Consider the following 21,883-nt stretch of genomic DNA (forward strand, 5'->3'; position numbering starts at 1 on the left):
AATTTTAGATTCATAATGAACAGGATATAATTAAAAATTAAATGGTAGGATTTCTTTTACCCTTTTAATCTAGCTCTCCCTCACCGTCCTGCAAAATGTCCCAGAAAGAAACCCTGTGCTCACTGACTCTCATCCTTACTTCTGACCCCACTGCACTCTTGTTTCTCTCTCATGATGATCTTCATTGCAGCTCTCTCTGCTCCTGACTTCTCACCCTCCTGGTTAAGCTCTCACTTCTCTAACTACTTCGCTCATTCTCTCATGATTTTTCTCTCTCTCTGCCTGCTCCTAAAACAGAGGCCTTCCCCTAGGTGTTCAGTCACTGGTTCCTGTAGCTCTACACTGTCTCCATGGGTGACCCTTTCCACTCCCACAGCTTCAGCTATCACCACTGCACAGATGTTCCCAAATCTACATTAACTCAAGGCCTAAATTTCCAGCTGCTCGTTGGTCTCCATGTAAAAGTCTGTCAAGTACATCAGACAAAACAGGTCTAAAACTGGGTTCATTTAAAAAAACACTTTATGATGAAAATTTTCAAACATACATAAAAGTTGAATAGTGTAAATAAATTTGTATATATCCCTGTCCAGATTGAATATTTATCAATATATTGCCACAGTTTCTTCATCTGTCCTTTTAAAAAAATTTTCCTGAAGTACTTAAAGCAAACCTCAGACATCATAATCCTAAACTCTTCACTGTACATCTCTAAAAATAAGATCATTATCCACCTGTATCATCCATCATTATCCATCAGTACCATCCAATAGCCACTCCATATTCAGATTTCCCTAAATGTCTTTATACATTTAGTTAGAATCAGGATCCAGCAATATTCATACTGTGGTTAGTTGTTATATCTCTTTTAATTAAAAACAGTCCTCCTTTTTTTCCCCATGCCATTTTCTTGCTGAAGATACAATCATTTCTCTGTTATTTTCTAGTTCCTTCCTTTGGCCATGTTCAGTTTGATATGATTGATGTCTCTTTAAGCCGTACTTCCCTCACTATTCACTGCCCTGGTACAGGCCACTATGATACGTTGCTGGCACTTTTTTACAAAAGCCGCCTTGCATTAGTCTCCCTGCCTTTGGGTTCTAGCCTATTTATTATTTTCTCTGTGTTGACCCTAGAATTGGATCATTTTAGTGGCCTCCACTTGACCCACTAAAACCTTTAGTGCTTTGTCTAACCCACAGAATGAAATAAAAATTCCTTAGTTCATTTCCTGGTCCTAGATTCATTAGCTTAGTATTAAAGGCATTTTATAATATATCCAGGCTTACTCCCTAAATATTTTATGCTTCAGTCACATTGAACTTCTCACTGTACTCTGGTTGATTTACTTGTCAAACTTCCCAACTGAACTGTGAAGTTCTCAAGGGCAAGAATCATTTCTTACATATGTTAGCATCTATAGCACTTGCACAGTGCACGCCATATTATAGAAGGTGCTCATTAAATGTTGATGAATTAATGAAATGCCTTTTCTTCCCCATATTTCATTACAGCCCCCACGAACCTTATATTTCAAACGTTTCCCGAATGTATTATGTACATGAAAGTACTTTCAAACTTTCGGGAAATGTTTGAAATATAAAGCATTCCTTCTAGCTTTTCTATGAGCCTGAAAAATGCTCCCCTCATTCTCTACCTATAGAAATTCAGTACATTTTTATCTTAGTACATAATTGAGTAAGCCATGTGCTGAGCACTTTACTTGAGAGGACTGAGAATAATTCATCAGCTCTATTATATAAATACTGTGATTATTCTTATCTTACAAATAAGGAATATAAGCATTGGGCCTAAGAGCCAGACCGAGACATTAGCAATTGTGAGATTTCAGCCCAACTCTATCTAACTGTGAGGCCTCTATATTCTTTTTTGACTAATCGACTGTCGATTGGTACCTTCATCAGTTTTGTCAAACTGCATTCCACAGAGCTGTGTTGGCATATATTACTACTGGTTTTTAACAGTCTTAACAAAATGGGTATTAACTCGTTAATTTTTACTGATTTGATAGGTAGAAAGTGGTCTCATTAAATTACAAAATATCATTTCTAAATCCCTCTGTGCTTCTTGTCTTTGGAAAAGCATATGTGTTTCTCGTTCTGTAGCCCTCTCATCAGATAAGCTTTGACAAAATGGGGGATATAATGAGATTATATTGAATTCTACCTGAATTTATGAAAGCATGGTTATATATAAAAACATAAACAGTGATTGGTGAGTGCCTGCTGTGTAAAACATATATATGTATATATTTTTAAAGCTATAGTTTCACCAAAAGCTAATGATAAAATCCCATGTGTATATTAACTTGTCATCTAATAAACGTTGGCATCACATTTTGCTAAGTGATCTGAAATTCAAATATACCCATTTCTAAGTTGCTTTCTTGGGACACAGAAGAACCTTGGGGAAAAAAATGGAGAATAAAGAGAGTTTCATCAGAAATAAATTTGTCAAACAGGGAATAGCGTCCTGAATCTATCGGAATTCCCCTTTCCCCCCACAACTTACATGAGAACTGTAAATATTAACCATAAGAACAAGACTCTGAAGAACAACTACAGAACCAAAGAGTAACCCACAGGACTATTTGATGTCAATATTCTGTTAATGATAACGTTCAGAAGAGATGAGTTGTAATCATCTGCTGCCAAGGAAAATACGAATGAAAATTCCAAAGAACCCACAAATGGTTTCAGAGTAATCCCTCTTATCAGAAAAGTTATCACTGGCATTGTGGAAAGGATTGTATTTTGGCATCTTTGCCAAAAGATTTTTTTTCCCAGAAAGAAAAATGAATAGCAATAACAGTGTTTAGTGAGTGCCTGCTATATGTGTTGAGGTGCTGGCTAGGTTGAATAGGACATCACCCCAGCCTCTAAGAAGTTCACAGTCTAGTAGAGAAGATGGACATTTAAAATGCAGTGTGGTAAGTGCTATAATAACCATACATTTGTAACAAGTACCATAGAAGTACCGAGGAGAGAGAGAATCCTGGGGGAATGGAATATGTTTGGAGCCTCAGTGAAGAACACAGTTTTCAGACAGAGAAGAGGGAAAAGCATGAGCAAAGACAGGCGGAATGACAACTTTTTTTTTAATGCTAAAATGGTTTTTGCTTAACCTTACCACTCCTTGGCTACAGGAAGTGGCGTGGTGACAGCGTTATTTATAATAAAGAAAAATTGGAATTGAAGAGAAATGTTTGCATCATTCACTACCCATCAGAATGCCACAGTGGAGTGTGGGTAGCATCTTCGAGGTTCCCGTGTTCAAGTTCCTATAAGGCAACTATGACTCAAGAGTGACTACATTCATTTACACCTCGTGTGTTTTTCCCCCCCCAGGCTTATTCTGTGTATGATGAAGAAATTGGCTATTGCCAGGGCCAGTCATTTCTTGCTGCTGTTCTGCTTCTCCATGTGAGTAATTAGGTCTCTATGTATGACTTACACATGTCCTGCCTCAGCTTATACTAACCTTAGACTTGATCATGGTTTTTTATTTCCTTTGGCCAGGCTTTAGCGTATGAAGGTTAACTCCTATATCTGGAAACCTTTTCCTTAAATTAATACAGTGTCATCATGGGAGAGAAACATGGTAAAAAATAAATGACAGTGTTGAAAATTGGTACAAGGGTAGACTTTTTTTATTACCAGGGTGATTGGATAGACTTTAGTCTTGATTGAACCCTTTGGGGACATTTTATCTTCTCTAAAGTAGCCGCTGTCATCAGTCTTTGTTTTGAGATTTATGTATTGGGGTGGAAGGGAGGCAGAGAAGTTGGGTTGCTTTAGCACCATTTTATTCATTTGTTCATTCATTCAGCAAAGACCTTTACCCTCCATCTTACTGATATTTTTTAAAATCCACAGCAAAATTGAAAAAATGTTAAGGTGAACACTGATATACTCTTGACCTGATATATCAGTATTCTTCCACACTGCTTTCTCTGCATCTCTCTCTCTTTTCCTCTTTTTCTCACACACACACACACACACACACACACACACACTTTTTTTTTAATGGAAAAGAAATTTTTTGAAATTATCTTTGGAAAATAAGTAGCAGACATCAAGATACTCCACTCCTAAATACTTGTGCATGTATCTCCTGAGGACCTAACCAGAATATCACAGTCATATCTCAGAAATTCGACACTGATTCACAGTGTCTTACCCACAGTCCACATTCAGTTTTCCCTGTTTACTCAGTAAAGTCCTTACAGCTTTTTTTTCTAATCAAGATCAGTGAAGAATCAGGCATTGCATTTGGTTGTCATTTCATTTTATTCTTTTAATCTGAACTATTCCCTTTGCCTTTTTTGTATGTTCCATGCCATTGACAGTTTTGAAAAATTAAAGCAGATTGTCTTGTAAAACATCCCAGATTCTTGATTTGGCTGATCATTTTCCCATGATTCAAGTTAAAATGCTTGGCAAAAATACCACACAGGTGATGTTAGCAGAGAGTTTTTGAGCACCTGTCATGGTCTGAACTGTGCTAGTGATCAGGAGTGAATAATATAGTGTGGCCCCGGTCCTTGTGGATGCAGAGCTAGTGAAGCTGACTAGCTGTAGGCAAAAAAAGTCACACAAGTATATCATTGTTACTTTCAGTGGCGCTGTGAAGGTATAGTGAAAAGTTTGATGCAAGATTATAACAAGGGAGCCTCATTTCGATTACACGCTTCTCTGGGAAGCTAACCTTTAAGGTGAACCCTGAAAAATGAGAAGGGATATCCATTCTCTTTTGTACTTTACTGTATCATTTAACTTTTTTTAACATTGTTATGAAAATAATAAAACTGTTTTGAAAACAAGAGAGTGGAGAGTAGAGCAGTCCTGGTAAAGAGAATAGTACAGTATATAGAAGCCCTGAAATGGGGAAAACTTGGCATCTGGAAGGAACTGAAAGAAAGGCAGTGTGACAGGAGCATCACGAGCCATGGGGAATAGGGGGAGGGAGCTAGGGAGGTCCACAAGACTAGCTTCGAGGAGGGCTGTGGAGACCAGGCCACGCAGTCTAGATTTTGTTTCTCTAAGAACAGGAAGCTTTTGAAGAGGTTTAAGCCATTTCGTGTAGGTTGTAATACAAGTAAAACAAAACCACTTTGCATCTTCTTACTGTGAGCCTAGCTTGTTGGTATTGGTAGGCACGCAAAAATGCGATAAAGCTATGACACTGATAAAGAAGTCAAGTTTTTTTTTTCCCCCCAGCTTTGTTTACATCATAATTGACAAAAATTGTGTGTGTGTATATATAAGGTGTATAATGTGATGATTTGATATACTATACATTGTGAAATGATTCTCACAAGCTAATTAACACATCCTCAAGAAGTCAAGTTTTAAGTTTTTGTTTTGTTGTTTTAATCAGACTTTATATCTCAGAGTCTCACAAGTCTATGTGGTTCGTCTTTGTTCTCAATTTTCGTGCAAGGACATTAATCCCCATTTAAATGTCACAACCCTTTTAAAATGAGTTTCCCGATGAAATCCCCAGTGTCTTGGTTTGAACTCTATGCTGCTTGCCATCGTGTTAAAATAAGTGCTTGTTTCAGAGTAAGGGCAGGTGTGCTACCTAACATCAGAAATGCCACTCTGGGCAGACCAAGTCTCTCCCTCAGTGAGTGGAAGAGTGAAGTTGCCTGCCATGGTAAAGACCTCAAAGGCCTGGTCTTTTGCCCCAAATGCCCTTACCTTTCCAACAATAATTTTCTATCCTTTTCTCATTATTACTTAGTCTGATTTGCTCTTTAGCTCTGCTTTATTCCCAGTTATTTCTTTGCTCAGCCCACCTCCATCATCTTGTTCGACAGAAGCCCACCCACCTTCTTGACATTTGGAAGGCTTGCTACAGTCATGTCATGCCTTAAATAATATTTCCAGTGCTCTTTTTCTATTTTGAAAACTAGACATTTTGCCCGGTTCTCAAGGAGATATTTTTCCATAAAGCTGTGGAAGATGTATAAGTGAGTAACATCTGTAAATAGAAGTGAAGTAAAGGAGGTTTTCGTACTATTTTAAGTATTACTGCAGGCGTTACTGTAATACTTTAAACATTTCTTCAAACCTTAGAATACATAAAGTTCTTCTGTAACTAACCATGTTTTTAGTAACAGTGAGGAAGAAAAACATTTTTACTAAAATGAAATACCAGTTAAGGAGGTAAAATGATTTAACAAAGGTCTTATGACTTGGGAAAGATGGAACATATACTCGAGTATAGACCTGTTCCTACTCAGTTCAAGTCCTGCCCTCCCTATGAAGCCTGTTCCTGGCTCCCTCAGGAAGACCCAGGCTTTCTTGTTCTTGTGTTCCCACTGGTCTTTCTAACTAGGCATTTTACAGCTATTGTATACTGGTTGTATGAGAGGCTCCTCAAGAACAGGAACAGTGTATGACATAGAGTAGGCATTGTTAAATATTTCTTGGTTGAATGAATGAATGTTACAAAACACAGCTGAGATCTGAGTTACTGCATATCACTAAATTTCCTAGTATTCAGATAGGAGAGTTGAAGGATAAATTTAATATACTGAGGAAACTTCTGTATATGTTTTTGATCCCCCACCCCTTCCCTCTTTGCCTGTCTGTTACAGATGCCTGAGGAACAGGCATTCAGTGTTCTGGTCAAGATCATGTTTGACTATGGTCTCAGGGAACTTTTCAAGCAAAACTTTGAAGATTTGCATTGCAAATTTTACCAGTTGGAGCGCCTCATGCAGGTAAGTAGAGAATCCAGCTTTGCATTTGCCAGTAGGAATGCAAGACTGGGAAGAGCGGGATTGATGAAATGGTGCCAAGGAGCAGGGGTGATTTCTAGCCCTCCAGGGTTAAGGACAGGTTTTAGGTTTTTCATTTCTCTCTATGTAACGATGATGCCACGATTAATACGGTGTTAACCCGACAGGTGTGAGCCGGGTTTTCAATCTCATAAACACCCAAAAGATCAGATGACTGTAGGAGCCTTTAACACAGCAAACTCAGTCAAGAAATATTCACCAAGGCTCTGAAGCTGACTGGTTAGAAATCTTATAACAAAAGTGAAACAAACTTTCCCAAACATTTCATAACTTGGAAAGAAAAACTGTCCTTCCAAATATTTGTCACCATTTGGGGATTCCTCTTCAGAGCTACTTTGTGGACTGGAAACGAGAGCTGAGTGCCGGTTTAATACCAGATGATAAGTGTTCTTCTCAGCACTTTAGCAGTTTTTAGAAAAACACAAATATGTGACTTTTTTGGCCTATTTCTGGCAGATTTATGAACCTCCTGAGTGAGAGTTCAACAGCTGCATATGTGCCCAAGACTAATTAGTTTGCTATTTCAGGAATACATTCCTGACTTGTACAACCACTTCCTGGATATAAGCCTTGAAGCACACATGTATGCCTCCCAGTGGTTTCTTACGCTCTTCACTGCAAAATTCCCTCTCTACATGGTCTTCCATATCATCGACCTGCTTTTATGTGAGGTACGTATCACACTTTGGCTTTTGTTTGTAGTGTCCTTCCTGTGTCACCTCTGTTAAAACAGAATTTGTTCTTCTCAGTTATTTTATTTCATTGCTGGAAAATCCAGGTTTAAGTTCCTCTTCCTTGGGCTGATGCTAATAATCATGTTTTGTCAAAGGTGCTCTCTGCTAAAAAAAGCACATTTGTATTAGTTAGGTTTGGCTGCATTGAAGAAATCCAAAATAACAGTGACTAAATAAAGTAGAGGTTTATTTTTCTTTCCCATGTAAAAGAAATCAGAAGGTTGGCAGTAACCTACCTTCCTCAGAGTGCAACTCTGTTCCGTATGGCTGGTTAGAGCTCCAGCCACTGTGTCTCTATATTTAAGCTAGGGGGTTTAGGGGTTCGGGGAGGTTGCATCCCCTCTTTTAAAAGACATTTCCTGGAATTTCCACCTGCATTTCTTCTTAACCTCTTATTGACCAAAAGTTAGGTACCTGACCATACCTAGCTTCTAAGGGGAGTTTTTTTTTTATTTAAGCTGACTAGGAATTTGCTAAAACTTGGGGGTCTATTACTGAAAGAAAATAGATATTATAGTAAATAACAATCTTTGCCTCAGCTTAGTTTTGGGTTTTAGGGGGTGTGTGTGCCTAAGAAGAAAACACTAATTTCAAAAATAATACATGTTTGTTATAGAAACTGTAAGCAAAAAGATTTAAAAATACTTCTAATCCCAGTCTAGAGGGAAACTACTTTTAACATTTTGGTGTATATTCTTTCTGCCTTTTCATATATGTGTATGTGTAGTTTCTATGTGGAACAGTTTTTTTCATATGGAATATTATGTAATAATGTATATTATGGTTTTATATCTATATAAAAATACGTAAAAATACCATTATGCTATATATGCTATCTGGTAACCTCTTTTTATCTCATATACTTGACTATCTATAGACAGACACCTCCACATGTATACCATCCTTATTTTTAATTATCCCATATTCAAAACGTATAAAAATCCATTAAGAAATTTGTATCTTCTATCTAGCTTGAAACATTATAAGAAACAGCATTTCAGATATACCATTATTCTTTTTTTTTTTTTTAAAGAAGATGTTGGGGGTAGGAGTTTATTAATTATTTTATTTTTGCTGTGTTGGGTCTTCGTTTCTGTGCAAGGGCTTTCTCTAGCTGTGGCAAGCAGGGGCCACTCTTTATCGCAGCGCGCGGGCCTCTCACTATTGCGGCCTCTCTTGTTGCGGAGCACAGGCTCCAGACGCGCAGGCTCAGTAGTTGTGGCTCACGGGCCTAGTTGCTCCGCGGCATGGGGGATCCTCCCAGACCAGGGCACGAACCCATGTCCCTTGCATTGCAGGCAGATTCTCAACCACTGCACCACCAGGGAAGCCCCATTATTATTATTATTATTATTTTTTTTTTTTGCGGTATGCGGGCCTCTCACTCTTGTGGCCTCTCCCGTAGTGGAGCACAGGCTCCGGACATGCAGGCTCAGCGGCCATGGCTCACGGGCCCAGCCGCTCTGCGGCATGTGGGATCTTCCCGGACCGGGGCACGAACCCACATCCCCTGCATCGGCAGGCGGACTCTCAACCACTGCGCCACCAGGGAAGCCCAGCCCCATTATTCTTAATTAATGCCAAGTATCCCATTCTTTGGATATATCATAATTTATGTAACCAATTCCTAATCTCAAACCTTTGTCTAGTTTTTCACTATTATAAACAACCATTTGTTAAGTAGTTACTGTGGGCCTGGTGGCATGCTAAGTAACCTACATAAACTTTTCAACTAATTAGTTCAGAAAACCATTGGGAGACTATTTGTTATGGAACTTGAGGCCCAGAAACTTTAAAAGTTTAACACTGTCAGCAGATTTTAGGGCCTCACCTGAGCTGTCCTTTGCCCCACTACTCCTAGAATGATTAGGTTAAGAAAGGCAGATCAGAGGGAACCCTGAGCAGATTCAGTTCTGGGTCCTAGGGCTCATGGACAGAGTGATTGTTGTACTTGGAGTGAGCAGTATAGAATACAGGAAGAGCCACCAGGAGTTACTTCCTGAGAGATCACAATTTTATGACTCTAATGTTTTAGTTCGGAAGCATAGAATACTTTGAAAAGCATTCTTGAATTGCGAGAATAGCTCTAGAAAAGCTCTTCTCTCAAAAAAATGGGAGACTGGGTCTACCTTAAGTGGTTTTTCAGTGGTTGCCCTGTGATTTTTTTCCCCAAGATATTTTCAAGATTCATTCCTTAAGTGTTTACAGTTTATCTAAAAATTGTGGGGTATTCTGAAGACAAACAGCTTTTAATAATCCATATATAAACACTGAAAATGTTTTCTGTGTTTTCTTTTAGGGAATAAGTGTTATTTTTAACGTCGCCCTTGGATTATTAAAGGTACAGTACACATTTATTTGTAAGCTGGGTTATCTGGTATTCCTTGTTCAGCACTTGCAATATCTTGGTCTTAATCTCATTCTGAACAGCCACTATGCTCTAGCATTGTCCCTGACAGTGGATATGTGCAAGTAGCTCTGCAAAGGCTACAAAGTATCTTCTGGGGATTATAAAGGTGCTGGGATTATAAAATCCTTCTTGGGCACCTTCATAGCAGAAAACTTTTTCTGTACATGGTTGTATTTTCTTCTTTCTTCAAGACTTCCAAAGATGACTTACTATTGACAGACTTTGAAGGTGCGCTGAAGTTCTTCAGGGTTCAGCTTCCTAAGAGATATCGCTCAGAAGAAAATGCAAAAAAACTGATGGAATTAGCTTGCAACATGAAGGTAAAATCATTTTTGCATTAATTTAGATTCCTTTGTTAATGTCTCACTCTTCCTGATCAAATTGTCAACATTTATAGTACATTAATAATAATGTTTTCTTTTGTATTGTATAATTTTCTAAATATTTTCATATATATTACAGCCTATGAATTAAATATCAGGTTTCATGATTTCTACTGTGCTGTCCTTTAACTTTCAGTATTTGTTGTTATGGTCAGAAATTCCCTAAAATGAAAGTAGTAATACATGAAGGAAACTTATTCACTATTTATCACTTCCAGTGAAGCATTTATGATTTGTATCATTTTTTTAAGGTTAAAAAAAAAGAAGAATCTCCTTGTGTTCATGTTATAAAAGTTTTGTTTTTAAAGAAGAAAAAGTAATTGAGGGAGTTTAGTTTGGAATTTGAGAGGTGGAGGCAAATGGGAGACAGAATAAATAGCTGTATTGAGATGCTTATAGGGTGCATAAAAGACTGACTGTCATATTTACTCAGTGTGTCTCCAGAGGGTAGAATTGTGATCAGTGTGTCAGGGGCAGATGTGGTAGGAGAGAAGCTTCACTATCTACTGAATTAGAGTACGGACTGGGAATTAGAGAGAGATCTGAATTCAAAGTTATTTCACCTATTTAAGGCACAATTTCCTCATCTGTAAAGTAATATTGGATTTCTGGTTCTGGTTATATGTCAGACTGAGCTAACTCAGGCTACCCTTCTTTAAACATTTGGAGATGCTAAATAAAGTATAATCCAAGAAATGTTTAAATACCTGGATGAACTTGAAAGAAAAAAGAGAAATACCCAGGTGCCTTAAACAAGATGGCTCAGTGTATTGTGTGTGATAATAAAAGAGCATTCCAAGGGAATATAGAACCAGAGGCAGGTATTAGGATTTTACTACTCACGAAGACAAGACATGATTTGGGGCCTTCTGGAGGCCCCAAAATGAAACTGAAATCTCTGCATAAAGTTAGGACTTCAGAATGGCCACCCTGTTTGTAAAAGCAGGAATACAAAAACTACGTATTAGCCTGATAAAAAATAGGAATCATGATATAAAGTGAATGGGGGATTTGGGGGGGAGGGAAAGGAAATAGAACTTCTAGAAATTAAAATAATCATTAAAGTTATCGTTCAATGTAAAATGTTACATCCTTCACAAGTATTATGGATAACATTTAATGATATTTTACCATGTGCTAGGTACTGTGATTAAGTGTTTTTACGTGTGAGGATTGTACAGTGCTTACCTTAGTGCCTGATAATTAGTAAGGGTTTAAGAAATAATGGCTACTACTATGATTATTTCCTCCCTGGTTTTTCAAGCAGAAACAAACTCTTTTCAGTAACATTTACACCAGTGATGGGTTTGCACACAGCACACAGCCAAATGAGCTCTGAGCTCCTTGGAGTTGCTTTCTGTCCCAACCTGGTTTAGCATACAGAAGGATGCTGACTCTTACTTACGATTTCTTCCCCTCCAAAACCTGCTTCTTCCTCAGTGTCCCCATCTCCAGTTTGTGGGACCTCATTGCTCAGGCCTGAAAACTTGATACCATCCTCTTCTATTCTTTCTTTCACACTTAACATCTTCATATTCCACATCCAAGCCCTATCATCAAAATATATCCTGAATCTGATCACTTCTCAACCCTTTCATCACCAATGCCCAAGTCTAACCATCTCATCACTTCTCTTCTGGAATATTGCAGTCGATTCCTTGGTCCTTCTGTTTCCACAGTGATTTCCTCCCAGACTCTTTTTGATCTCATCTCTCTCTTGCTTAAAACACTAATGGCTTCTTATCTCAGAATAAAACTCAGGTTCTTGCCTTGGCATGCAAGGCCTGGCACCATCTCACCTCTGACAGTGTGATTTCAACTACTACTACTTTTCCCCCTTACACTTTTCCACTTCAGACACCCTGGCCTCCTTGCTGTTCTCAGACATGCTGAGCATGTTCCCTCCGCAGGCCTTTGTACTGGCTGGTCTCTCTGCCTGTAATGTTGTTCTCCTTGCTGTCCACATGGCTTCACCCTCACCTCATTCAGTCTTAGGCTCAATGATCATGTCATCAGAGAGGACTTCTCTGATTACAGTGTCTAAAGTAGCAGCTCCCCCCAACTCTTTACACCCTATCTCCTTATCCTGTCATATTTTCTTCATGTCACTTATTGATACTTAACATTATTTTATATGTTTGACTATTATCTGCGTGCCCCCTGTCCCCATGCTGGAATTAAGCCTGTGACAGAGGGGACTTTATCTCGTTTGTTTATTGCTGAATTCCCAGCACAAGAACAGGATCTGACATGTAAATATTGGTTGAATGAGTGAATAAATGAATATTCTGTTGAGCTTCTTCCAAGTGTTTTACAAAGAAGAGTTAACATGGATTTGGGCAAGGCTTAAAAATAGCTTCTAGCTAAAGGTTTACCTTTTGGGTTTTCATTAGCTTGAAACACTTTAATAATAAATGGATTCTTTATTTCCAAAGTCCAGATGGGAGGTGTCTAATGTCTTTTTCCTTGCCTTTCCTTCCAAAGAATTAAGGTAGACAAGGCCGCACAGCACACGTTATTATTTGCTTAGATACGTAATTCCTTTTGGTCTTGGAGAGCCCTGCATGGCTAGGGTACACTTTGGATGATTTCCCCTACTTGCACATGGTTTCAGGTGAGAAAAATAGTAATTTTTCTTGAAATTGACTCATCACGGAAAGCCTACAGATTCACCAGGACATGAGAGAGTGAGCTTTTTCTGTTAAAAGGTGGGATATGGTGTGTACAGTTTAGTTAGTGATGATTAGTTTCACTCTGGCAGCTATACTTAACACCAAAAAATATTAAAGGCGATATAGGCAATAGTTGAGCCAATTATTGGCAAAGGACTTCAGTCACAGTGATAATTTGTCAGCTCAAAAATAAGAGAAATCATTGGCAAGCTCAGTTATGAGCCCTGCATTACGTAGACTGCATGATGGAGGAGGGCCTCAGTCAGCACAGAGAGTGCATAGTATCTTCTGGTTGTTTGGAGACCCTCTAGCCATGGAAAAGGGGATTCCTGCTAGGTGAATGCTTTGGAAACTCGCTTCTGAATTTCTTGGTGTAGAATTTAGAAAGGAACATTGGCCTTGTAACTCATTCAATCCCACTCCATTATTTTTTAATTAAAAAAAAAAGTTGTGACTCAGTTTTCTCAGTTGTACTTCCTAATTAAGGTGGGAATAGGGAATGCTTTACCTCACATGCCAGTCCAGGAAGCAGATACCTATTCTTGTTGTTGTCTTTTGTTGTGTTTTAGCAGTTACAGTGTTGTAATTTCCAGTATTTGTACAGATTTTATAAGAATCTCATTTGTTCCTCACAGTACCCTGTGAGGTGCAAAGGGCAAATCAAGTATGGAAACTGAGGCTTATAGAAGCCAAGTGACTTACCCGGCTGATACTGACTGGGCAGTGACAAAAGCCCTGTTGGAACTCAGGCCTTCTGACTGCGTGCTCCCAAGGCTTTCCGCCCTGTTGCATGGCCTCTTATTTCAGAAGGCGGCAGGAACCAAGTTTGGTGCAGCAGTATCTGCAATGGCCACAAGGTGGGTCTGTTGCCCAGAAAGGTCCACTGTCCTCTCGGTGCCTGCGTCTTCCTTTTCTCCATCAATCTCTCCCAGTATCTGTCTTTACTTGCCTCTCCTTTTTTTTCCTCTCTCTCCTTTCTTCCCTTTTACTTCTCCCCTTCTTCTCCTTAATTTATTATGGGACCGAATTTTTTTTTTTATTTCTTACAGAGTTTTAGACCCCTGCTCTTAATCTAAAATTTAACAACATACATACATACATCAAAACTCATATAGCCGTCTGTTGAATTTCTCTCCCTCCATGGGTCAGTGACCTGAGATGGAAAAGTTGTTTCCACTTGTGATATAAGATCTAAAAGGAATTTCACTTTAAATAGATTGTTCAGGAGATCGGGAATGGTCCTAGGAGCTCCACAGCCCTTTCATACCCATAACTGTGCCATGCATCATCTTTAGTGGAGGGAAATGGGAAAAAAATAATTAGGTCTTTTAAGTTTTGACTCAAGAAATATGTGAGAGCAACTGTTTCTTTGTGTGTCTATACAGGAATTTTGAGAACAAGTCTGATACGTGAGGCTGGTTTAGAAGCAGCAGGAACTATGCTAAAAGGGATGGCTCAGTGGGTTTCTTAGATCAAATCTGAATAGTTGACCCTTTGGCTGTAGAATCCTGCCTGATGTGAAATGGAATTTCTGAACCATGGCTTCATTGGAATTTGTTATGTCAAACATAAAGTGAATATGCTAGGCTTCAAACTACCTGTAAGAAAAGATATTATTACAAAAACCAAATAGTAATATCTGTCAATTAATGTAATCCTGACCATTTGCTCTTGGGAGAAACAGAAAACTCTTTGGCATTTGGGGATATTTGCCCTCAGGGCATGTTTTTATTCATGAGCCTAAAAGCAGCACTAGTTTGAACTTCATTCTCCGCTCAAATCATTTGTGTAGTTAGTGTGGGTTTGGGTTTTAACTTCTGTGTTTGTAGTGACTTCATCAGTCTTTTTTCTTGATATGTTCACAGAAGCTTGTATAGTGTCTACACATAGTGAATTTATCCTTAGAGTGACCATATGAGGTCATTTTATGGATGTGTGTACTGAGGGTTAGAGAACTGAAGAAAACTCCCAAAGGGCACAAAGTCAGGGATGGAATTGAGATTAGATCCCAGGAATTTCAGACTCTAAAGTCAATGCTTATCATCATTGTGCTTTACTGTATCTGAGGGATTGAATGAATGGGACAAGAGCTACTTCTATTGGTCCACTTTTGGTGATATTTATCATATAATGATGGGTAACTCAGTCTCTATGTCAGTGTTGAAACTTACCTTTTGTACACTGTAGCTGAGTTCCATTTTCCTTATAACTAGACCTGGCTAGTTTTACAAGATATCTTTACGTGTTCCTACCTTTTAGAATTGGATTTCATGAGGAAGCCTCTGAGTGGGTTCTCTCTTTCTCTGCATTGAACCCTAAAGTTTGCTGGTTGTTGCAAGGGTAGCAGTGTTCACTACCTTCTTGTTTTATTTTAATGAGTTCCTCTCCCTTGGTCCTTATCTGCATGTGATTCGTCTGCTAATAATTTGCTTCTTGCATTTTAGAAAAATACTCTGATGGTAGAACAAGGATGCCTAATTCTATTTAGTTATCTTTGAGGGAGTGTGAGCCTGAACTGTTTGAATAAATTAAATAAAAAGGCTGAGAAATCAAATAGAATGTTGATTTGTTTCAAGTGGAGTCCCACAAACCTTGGCTCTCAAGCTGGCTCTGCCTCTGCTTTGTGAACTAAGGTAGGTTAGCACAGCAGGGTTGTAGAGAAGAGAAATAAGACGATGCCTTTAAAGTAGTGGCTGCTCTTCTGATGATATTATCATCATCCTTCACACACCAGTGCTCTTTTGCCCCAGGCTGTTTTGATCTCCTCTGCCCAGGTATCTGCTTTCCTTAAGTCAGTTCAAGTCAACAAGCATTTGTAGATTGCTTTCTATGCCAAGAATATACTGTGCTCAGTACTGGGCATGCTACAGAGATGGGTAAAAAACAAGAATCACCCCAGACTTGCATTCTTGTGCTGGCATTGCTGCTGAACAGTCTGGGTCCTTTACTTTAGACAAGTCACTTTACCTAGTGAGGTCTCAGTTCCCCAGTACAATGAGGGTGATAATCCCTGCTGTACGCATCTCAGAAAGTCGTTTTGATGATTAAAGAAAATAGTAGATGTAGAGGTAGCTTGTTATCTTGAAACTTTTATGTAAATCTCAGGTTCTTGTAATCACTAACTGAAAAAGAACCATGGACTTGTGTCAGATTTCTTTATTTAGCAACGAGGACTTTGGGGTCAGGATCTCCTTAATGTGCCAGACCTCTTCCTACCCACACACTCACCCACACAACATAACTCCAATCCTGCCACGCAGAGCTACTAACATTCAACCTCCCACCTGCCCTGGACTTTCTGTGAGTCCAGCCCAGCAGGGATTCTTGACTTTTGCAGGAACTTTATTTATTTTTTATTTATTTTAAAAATTTATTTATTTATTTTTGGCTACATTGGGTCTTCGTTGCTGCACGCGGGCTTTCTCTAGTTGCGGCAAGAGGGGGCTACTCTTTGTTGCGGTGCGCGGGCTTCTCACTGCGGTGGCTTCTCTTGTTGCGGAGCACGGGATCTAGGTGCACGGGCTTCAGTAGTTGTGGCTCGTGGGCTCAGTAGTTGTGGCTCGTGGGCTCTAGAGCTCAGGCTCAGTAGTTGTGGCACACGGGCTTAGTTGCTCCGCGGCATGTGGGATCTTCCCGGACCAGGGATTGAACCCGTGTCCCCTGCATTGACAGGCGATTCTTAACCACTGCTCCACCAGGGAAGCCCCTTGCAGGGACTTTAAACCAAACTTCAGAATCAACTCCTAATATTTCCTATCAGCAGCCTGTTTCCTACTCTTCTGTGTTAAATGGACTTTGTTTAAATGGCTCATTGTTTGCAGCACATGTTCAGAGAAGAAAAGCAGATAATAATAATGTTACAGCCACCCTTTATTAAAAAGACTTCACTGTGTGCCAGCCAGGTACTCTTCTTAGCTCTTTATGTGTTTTATATCATGTGATCCTCATAACAGTAGTTCTCATAAGGACTGTTGGGATTTTCACAGATGAGGACCCTGAGGCTGAGATAAGGCAGCTTGCCCTCAGTCACACAGTAAGTCATCTGCAGAGCCAGGACTCAAGCCTTGGTCTGTCCAAGTTCTTACTGGCCGACGGTACTACCTCACTCCCACCAAGGTCAGCAGCCCCTCTCATTCTTTCTCCATCAGTGTGGGCCACGACATCCCTGCCTGTTCCACGGCCTGATCGGGGGCCAGCTTCCCCAGGGCAAGTAGCACATGTTTTGAGAGAGAACCTTATCCAATTCCTGTGACAGATTCATGATAAGTGAGTGACCAAAGGAAAGGTGTTTTAGACTAATTTTTACCTCTACCAAAATATCAAACTGGCATGTTCCAAGTCTCCGCCTTCTCTCTAATTCAGGGTTTCTTAACCTGGGACTATGGATGGGCCTCAGGGAGCCCATGAGCCCTCTGAAATGGTGTGTAGAATGTTGAATTGCTGGGGGTGGGGTGGGGGTTAGCTTCTGTGCTTTTTTTGTGGGAACCATGGCTCTCAGGGGACATTCAAAGTGGTACTGTCTCAAACAGTGTTAAGAACCTTGTACTAATTCCAATGAGGTATAAAATTGGTTTTACCTGAATTACAAACTCAGCCTTAACCCAGGAAATTATTAGAATTTTTTCCTCCTTGAAAGTGTATTTAAACAGAACAGATTTCAAATTTAATCGTCTTTGAAGGCAAAAATACCTCTGTGTGTGAAGCCGTGATTTCCACAGCCTTCTGATAGGAGTCAGCCAACAGCGGGTGTGGGTGTGATTCAGAGATCTGCGGCTGATTCCATAGCTTCTCTTCTTCTTGAATTCAGTTAAAATTTTCGTGGTAGAAGTAAGAGACAGGCAAAATGAACCGTGGGGACTATGTCTCTTCATTAAGTATTTTCATGCTTACTGTGTGCCAGGTATTAGGAATTTCACAGTGCATAAAGAGTTCCTGCCCTTGTGGAGTTTGCATATCCTGATCTGTGTACATCTTCGTATCATTAATGCTTAGCAAAGAACACTGCACATAGTGGGGCTCAACTATTGGATCAAGAAATGTCCCTGCTTGCATCCTTATTGGGTTAAAAGGAAGGCCTTTGACTTTGATTTGTTCAACAGCTGACCGTTCCGATTATGTTCCAAGCATTGAGCTGGGCGCTAGAGGTATGGTGGTAAGCAAAACAGATGTGGCCTGTTTCCTAGTGGGAAGACAGTTAATCAAGTAAGCACATAAATAAATAATTGTGAACTTGGACAGCTGCCATGGAGGATTTGGCTTGACGCTATGAGAATATATAATGAAAGACCAAGCGTGATAGGGGGAAGAGACTGTCAGGGAAGGGTTCACTAAGAAGTGATGTGGAGGGACTTCCCTGGTGGTGCAGTGGTTAAGAATCCACCTGCCAATGCAGGAGACACAGGTTTGATTCCTGGTCTGGGAAGATCCCACATTGCCGCGGAGCAGCTAAGCCCGTGCGCCACAACTACTGAGCCTGCACTTTAGAGCCCGCGAGCCACAAGTACTGAAGCACACGTGCCACAACTACTGAAGCCTGCACACCTAGAGCCCGTGCTCCACAAAAAGAGAAGCCACTGCAATGAGAAGCCTGCGCACCACAGTGAAGAGCAGCTGCCGATCACTGCAACTAGAGAAAGCCTGCCAGGAACAAGCAACGAAGACCCAATGCAGCCAAAAAAAAAAAACAAAAAAAAAAGTGATGTGGAGCTCTGATCTGAAAGGTGAAGAGGAGTGATCCAGGCACAGGGTTGCACAGGCAGAGGGACCAGGCTTGCAGTGTACGTTCGCTTTGGATGCCATTTCCATGTAGAAGACAGGTTGATGCAAAGGGGCGGGGCGGGTGGTGGTGTGGGTTCCCTTCTCATTAATTTAGCAAGCATTTCTGGGCGCTCTCTGTGCATGCGCAGGGGACAACAGTGAGTGAGACGCAGTTCTGACCTGGAGAAGGCACTGATAATGGGACAGGCGGGCTGAGAGGTGCTGGTCTTTCCTGGGTGCTGCCTCATAAGGACACTTGAATTGCTGCTTTGGCTGCTGATACCTCTCGTTCCTCATTCAGGCATCAGTCTTTTTCACAGGGTCTCTGCCTCAGAGGCAACCTGAACTAGTTGACTCTGGTATGCAGCCACATGCTCCGGAAGTCAGGATCAGCTATGAACCCATTATAAGCAGTGTTACGTTTGTTTATTTTTTGTTTGTAATGGGGTTGGAGGGGGTGGGGTAAGGCATTCAAGGGAAAGAGAGGGAAGAAGAGAGAGACCGAGAAGTGAGGCTGAGAGTTGGGAAGGCAAGTCTCAGCTGGGAAAGAAGTCAGAACTCTGGACCAGCAAGCTCTGCGTAGAGAAGTGAGCAGAGCTTTGTCTCAGAGAAGCCCAGGGTATGAGAATTGTTTTTAAACAGCGTTCACTTTGTTAGCTTAATTATAAATGTAATTCATGCTCAATGTAGAAAATGTGGAAGCATAGGAAACACAAAGAAATGCCCATATCCTATCACAGAACTGAAAGAACCAAATGAGGTGACATGTGTGAAGGGCCTGGCATGTCTGGGGCACTTATTACACACTAACTGCTCTTACAGTGTGAGGGAGAATCAACCCTTTTGCTCTGAGAATGAGACATTTATAATAAAGGCTAATGAAAGGTAGAAAAAATTACTTTGTAATTAGCCTTTTAAAATGTATGTTTATGAGAAAAATGTTAATTCTTCCTTACCCCAGCATGAGAATGACAAGTTGAAGAATCCTGAAGATTTGTGAGAATGTTTTGTAGGATTTGGTGTCAGTTCTCTTTTTTATAAAGCACGAGGGGAGCCTTGTATCCCTGCCCTTCCTTGTCATTTATACAGACTGACAGCAGAGAGTACTGGGAGGAAATGTTTGCTGCCCACAAGCCTCATTTAGTTTCTGTTCCTCTGCTATTGATCTGTTAGGATTGTTTATAAATTTACTGATCACAAAGTTGTTCTATTTAAGTGCTTTGTGAATCACTTACACGCACAATAAACATTCACCCCAGCATTGGCCTTAAACCGCAGAAGATCTAGGTTTAGGGATGTCCGTTTCCAGCTTGTGGCCTCACCCCAGGTGTTTAGTGGGCATCTTTCTATAGACTGCAGCCGGGGCATAGTGCTGCACGGCTCCTAGCTGCCTCCCCTCGGGCAGCGGCCAAACTCCAGGAGCAAACTCTAATTGAGGCAGGCCTGTAAACGGCCCGACAGGGCCAGGTGTCCACAGAATCAGTTGGAGAGGAACACCAGGCAGCTCGAGTAAGACAGAAAGGGAAGAATGGAGCAGGGATTGGAGATGCTGACATCAGCCTGCCAAAAACTTGGGCCTGTCCCATCCCCTTTCTATGGCTCAGTATTTTCTTCTGTAAACTAAGGAAGTTGGACTAGACTAGCTCTGTGATTCCTAGGAACTGGAGGCTAAAAGTCAGATTTGTGAGTCAGCAGTGTAGTAGTTTGTAGTTGTTGGTAAGAAAAAGCTTGAGAGAAAGAAGACAGTAGTTTAATGGGATGGAAGAGCAGCTAAATAGAACGCTCAGCAGAACTGTGTGTTTAAGGGCAGAGAGAACTGTGCCTGTTTACAGGCAGCACAGAAGGTGCTAGTTGAAAGGAAAGTGGTAGATGGTAGGACAGTGAGGTAGCTACAGCTTGAACTTTGGATGATGCCTCGCGGCCTGGGCTCAGATCCTGAACCTACTGGTCGCTAACTGAGTGACTTTGGTCAAGTCACGTAACTTCCTTATATCTCAGTTCACTTGCCTCTAAAATGAGGATACTAATGCCGTACCTTGTAGAGCTGTCATGAGGTCACAGAATGAAAGCACCTGCAGCAGTGCTGGTATGTGCTAAAGAAGTGGCCCATGAGGTGGAGGAGGAAGATGGACAGTCAGACCTAGAGCTCAGGTAGGAGGGGTTATCTGTTGGGTGCTCATTCTGACTACTGGTAAAAACTTCAGCAACCAGTTATCCCCAGCAGACCCATGGACATGATGGTAGTCATTGAGTAAGAATTTTAGGTCCTGGGCTCATGTGCAGGAAACACCACTTTCATAGTAACTTGGGATGCCCAGGTCAGCAGAGGTCTTGGTCTTCAGGGCAAGCCCTGAAAGCACCCACCCGTTGCTGATCCTTTTTTTTTTTTTGGCGGTACGCGGGCCTCCCACTGTTGTGGCCTCTCCCGTTGTGGAGCACAGGCTCTGGACGCGCAGGCTCAGCGGCCATGGCTCACGGGCCTAGCAGCTCCGCGGCATGTGGGATCCTCCCGGACCGGGGCACGAACCCGTGTCCCCTGCATCGGCAGGTGGACTCTCAACCACTGCGCCACCAGGGAAGCCCCTCTGATACTTTTTAATTTGTGCTGTGCTTTATCCTACAGATTAGTCAGAAGAAGTTGAAAAAATATGAAAAAGAATATCACACCATGAGGGAACAGCAGGCCCAACAAGAAGACCCCATCGAGCGATTTGAGGTTTGTTTACGGCCTAGGTGATGTGAAGTGTTTTCAGCCTTTCATTTTACATAATTGTGCCTGTAACTAGCTTTAGTGAGTTCTTTTTAAAATTTAGTTTCACTATTTCTAAGGTCCAGTTTCAGTTTGAGTTTGCAAATGAGAAAGCAAGATTTGTTTTGCTTCAGACTAGCAGCCTAGTTTGTTACAGTTCGGTGGGCTTTTGTCACAGTTAATAAGAAGTAGCTGCTTGACAGTCACTTGAATTTAAGTATTTCTCTGTGGAGATAGAAAGTAAGCAGTTGTTGACTGGCAGCACGTTAGGACCAGCCACATCTCCCGTGATTCCCGTAGGACTCAGCAATTAGTTTTGGGGGTTAACCTGAGAAGTTGTCATTACCAT

The 21,883-nt window shown here is 40.8% G+C and overlaps 1 protein-coding gene across 21 annotated transcripts in view; it reads left to right on the forward strand.

The window, feature by feature from the left end:
• RABGAP1 (RAB GTPase activating protein 1) overlaps positions 1-21,883 on the forward strand; it is a 174,202-nt gene that overhangs the window by 123,580 nt on the left and 28,739 nt on the right. For all 21 annotated transcript variants that reach the window (XM_073806569.1, XM_073806558.1, XM_073806572.1 and 18 more), the window contains 6 exons: positions 3,369-3,443; positions 6,626-6,751; positions 7,357-7,500; positions 9,863-9,904; positions 10,165-10,293; positions 21,409-21,501. In XM_073806569.1, the coding sequence (XP_073662670.1) occupies positions 3,369-3,443; positions 6,626-6,751; positions 7,357-7,500; positions 9,863-9,904; positions 10,165-10,293; positions 21,409-21,501 (609 nt within the window). The remainder of the gene's footprint in view (positions 1-3,368; positions 3,444-6,625; positions 6,752-7,356; positions 7,501-9,862; positions 9,905-10,164; positions 10,294-21,408; positions 21,502-21,883) is intronic.

Source organism: Tursiops truncatus, chromosome 6, assembly GCF_011762595.2.
Source record: "Tursiops truncatus isolate mTurTru1 chromosome 6, mTurTru1.mat.Y, whole genome shotgun sequence".
NCBI classification, from domain to species: domain Eukaryota; kingdom Metazoa; phylum Chordata; class Mammalia; order Artiodactyla; family Delphinidae; genus Tursiops; species Tursiops truncatus.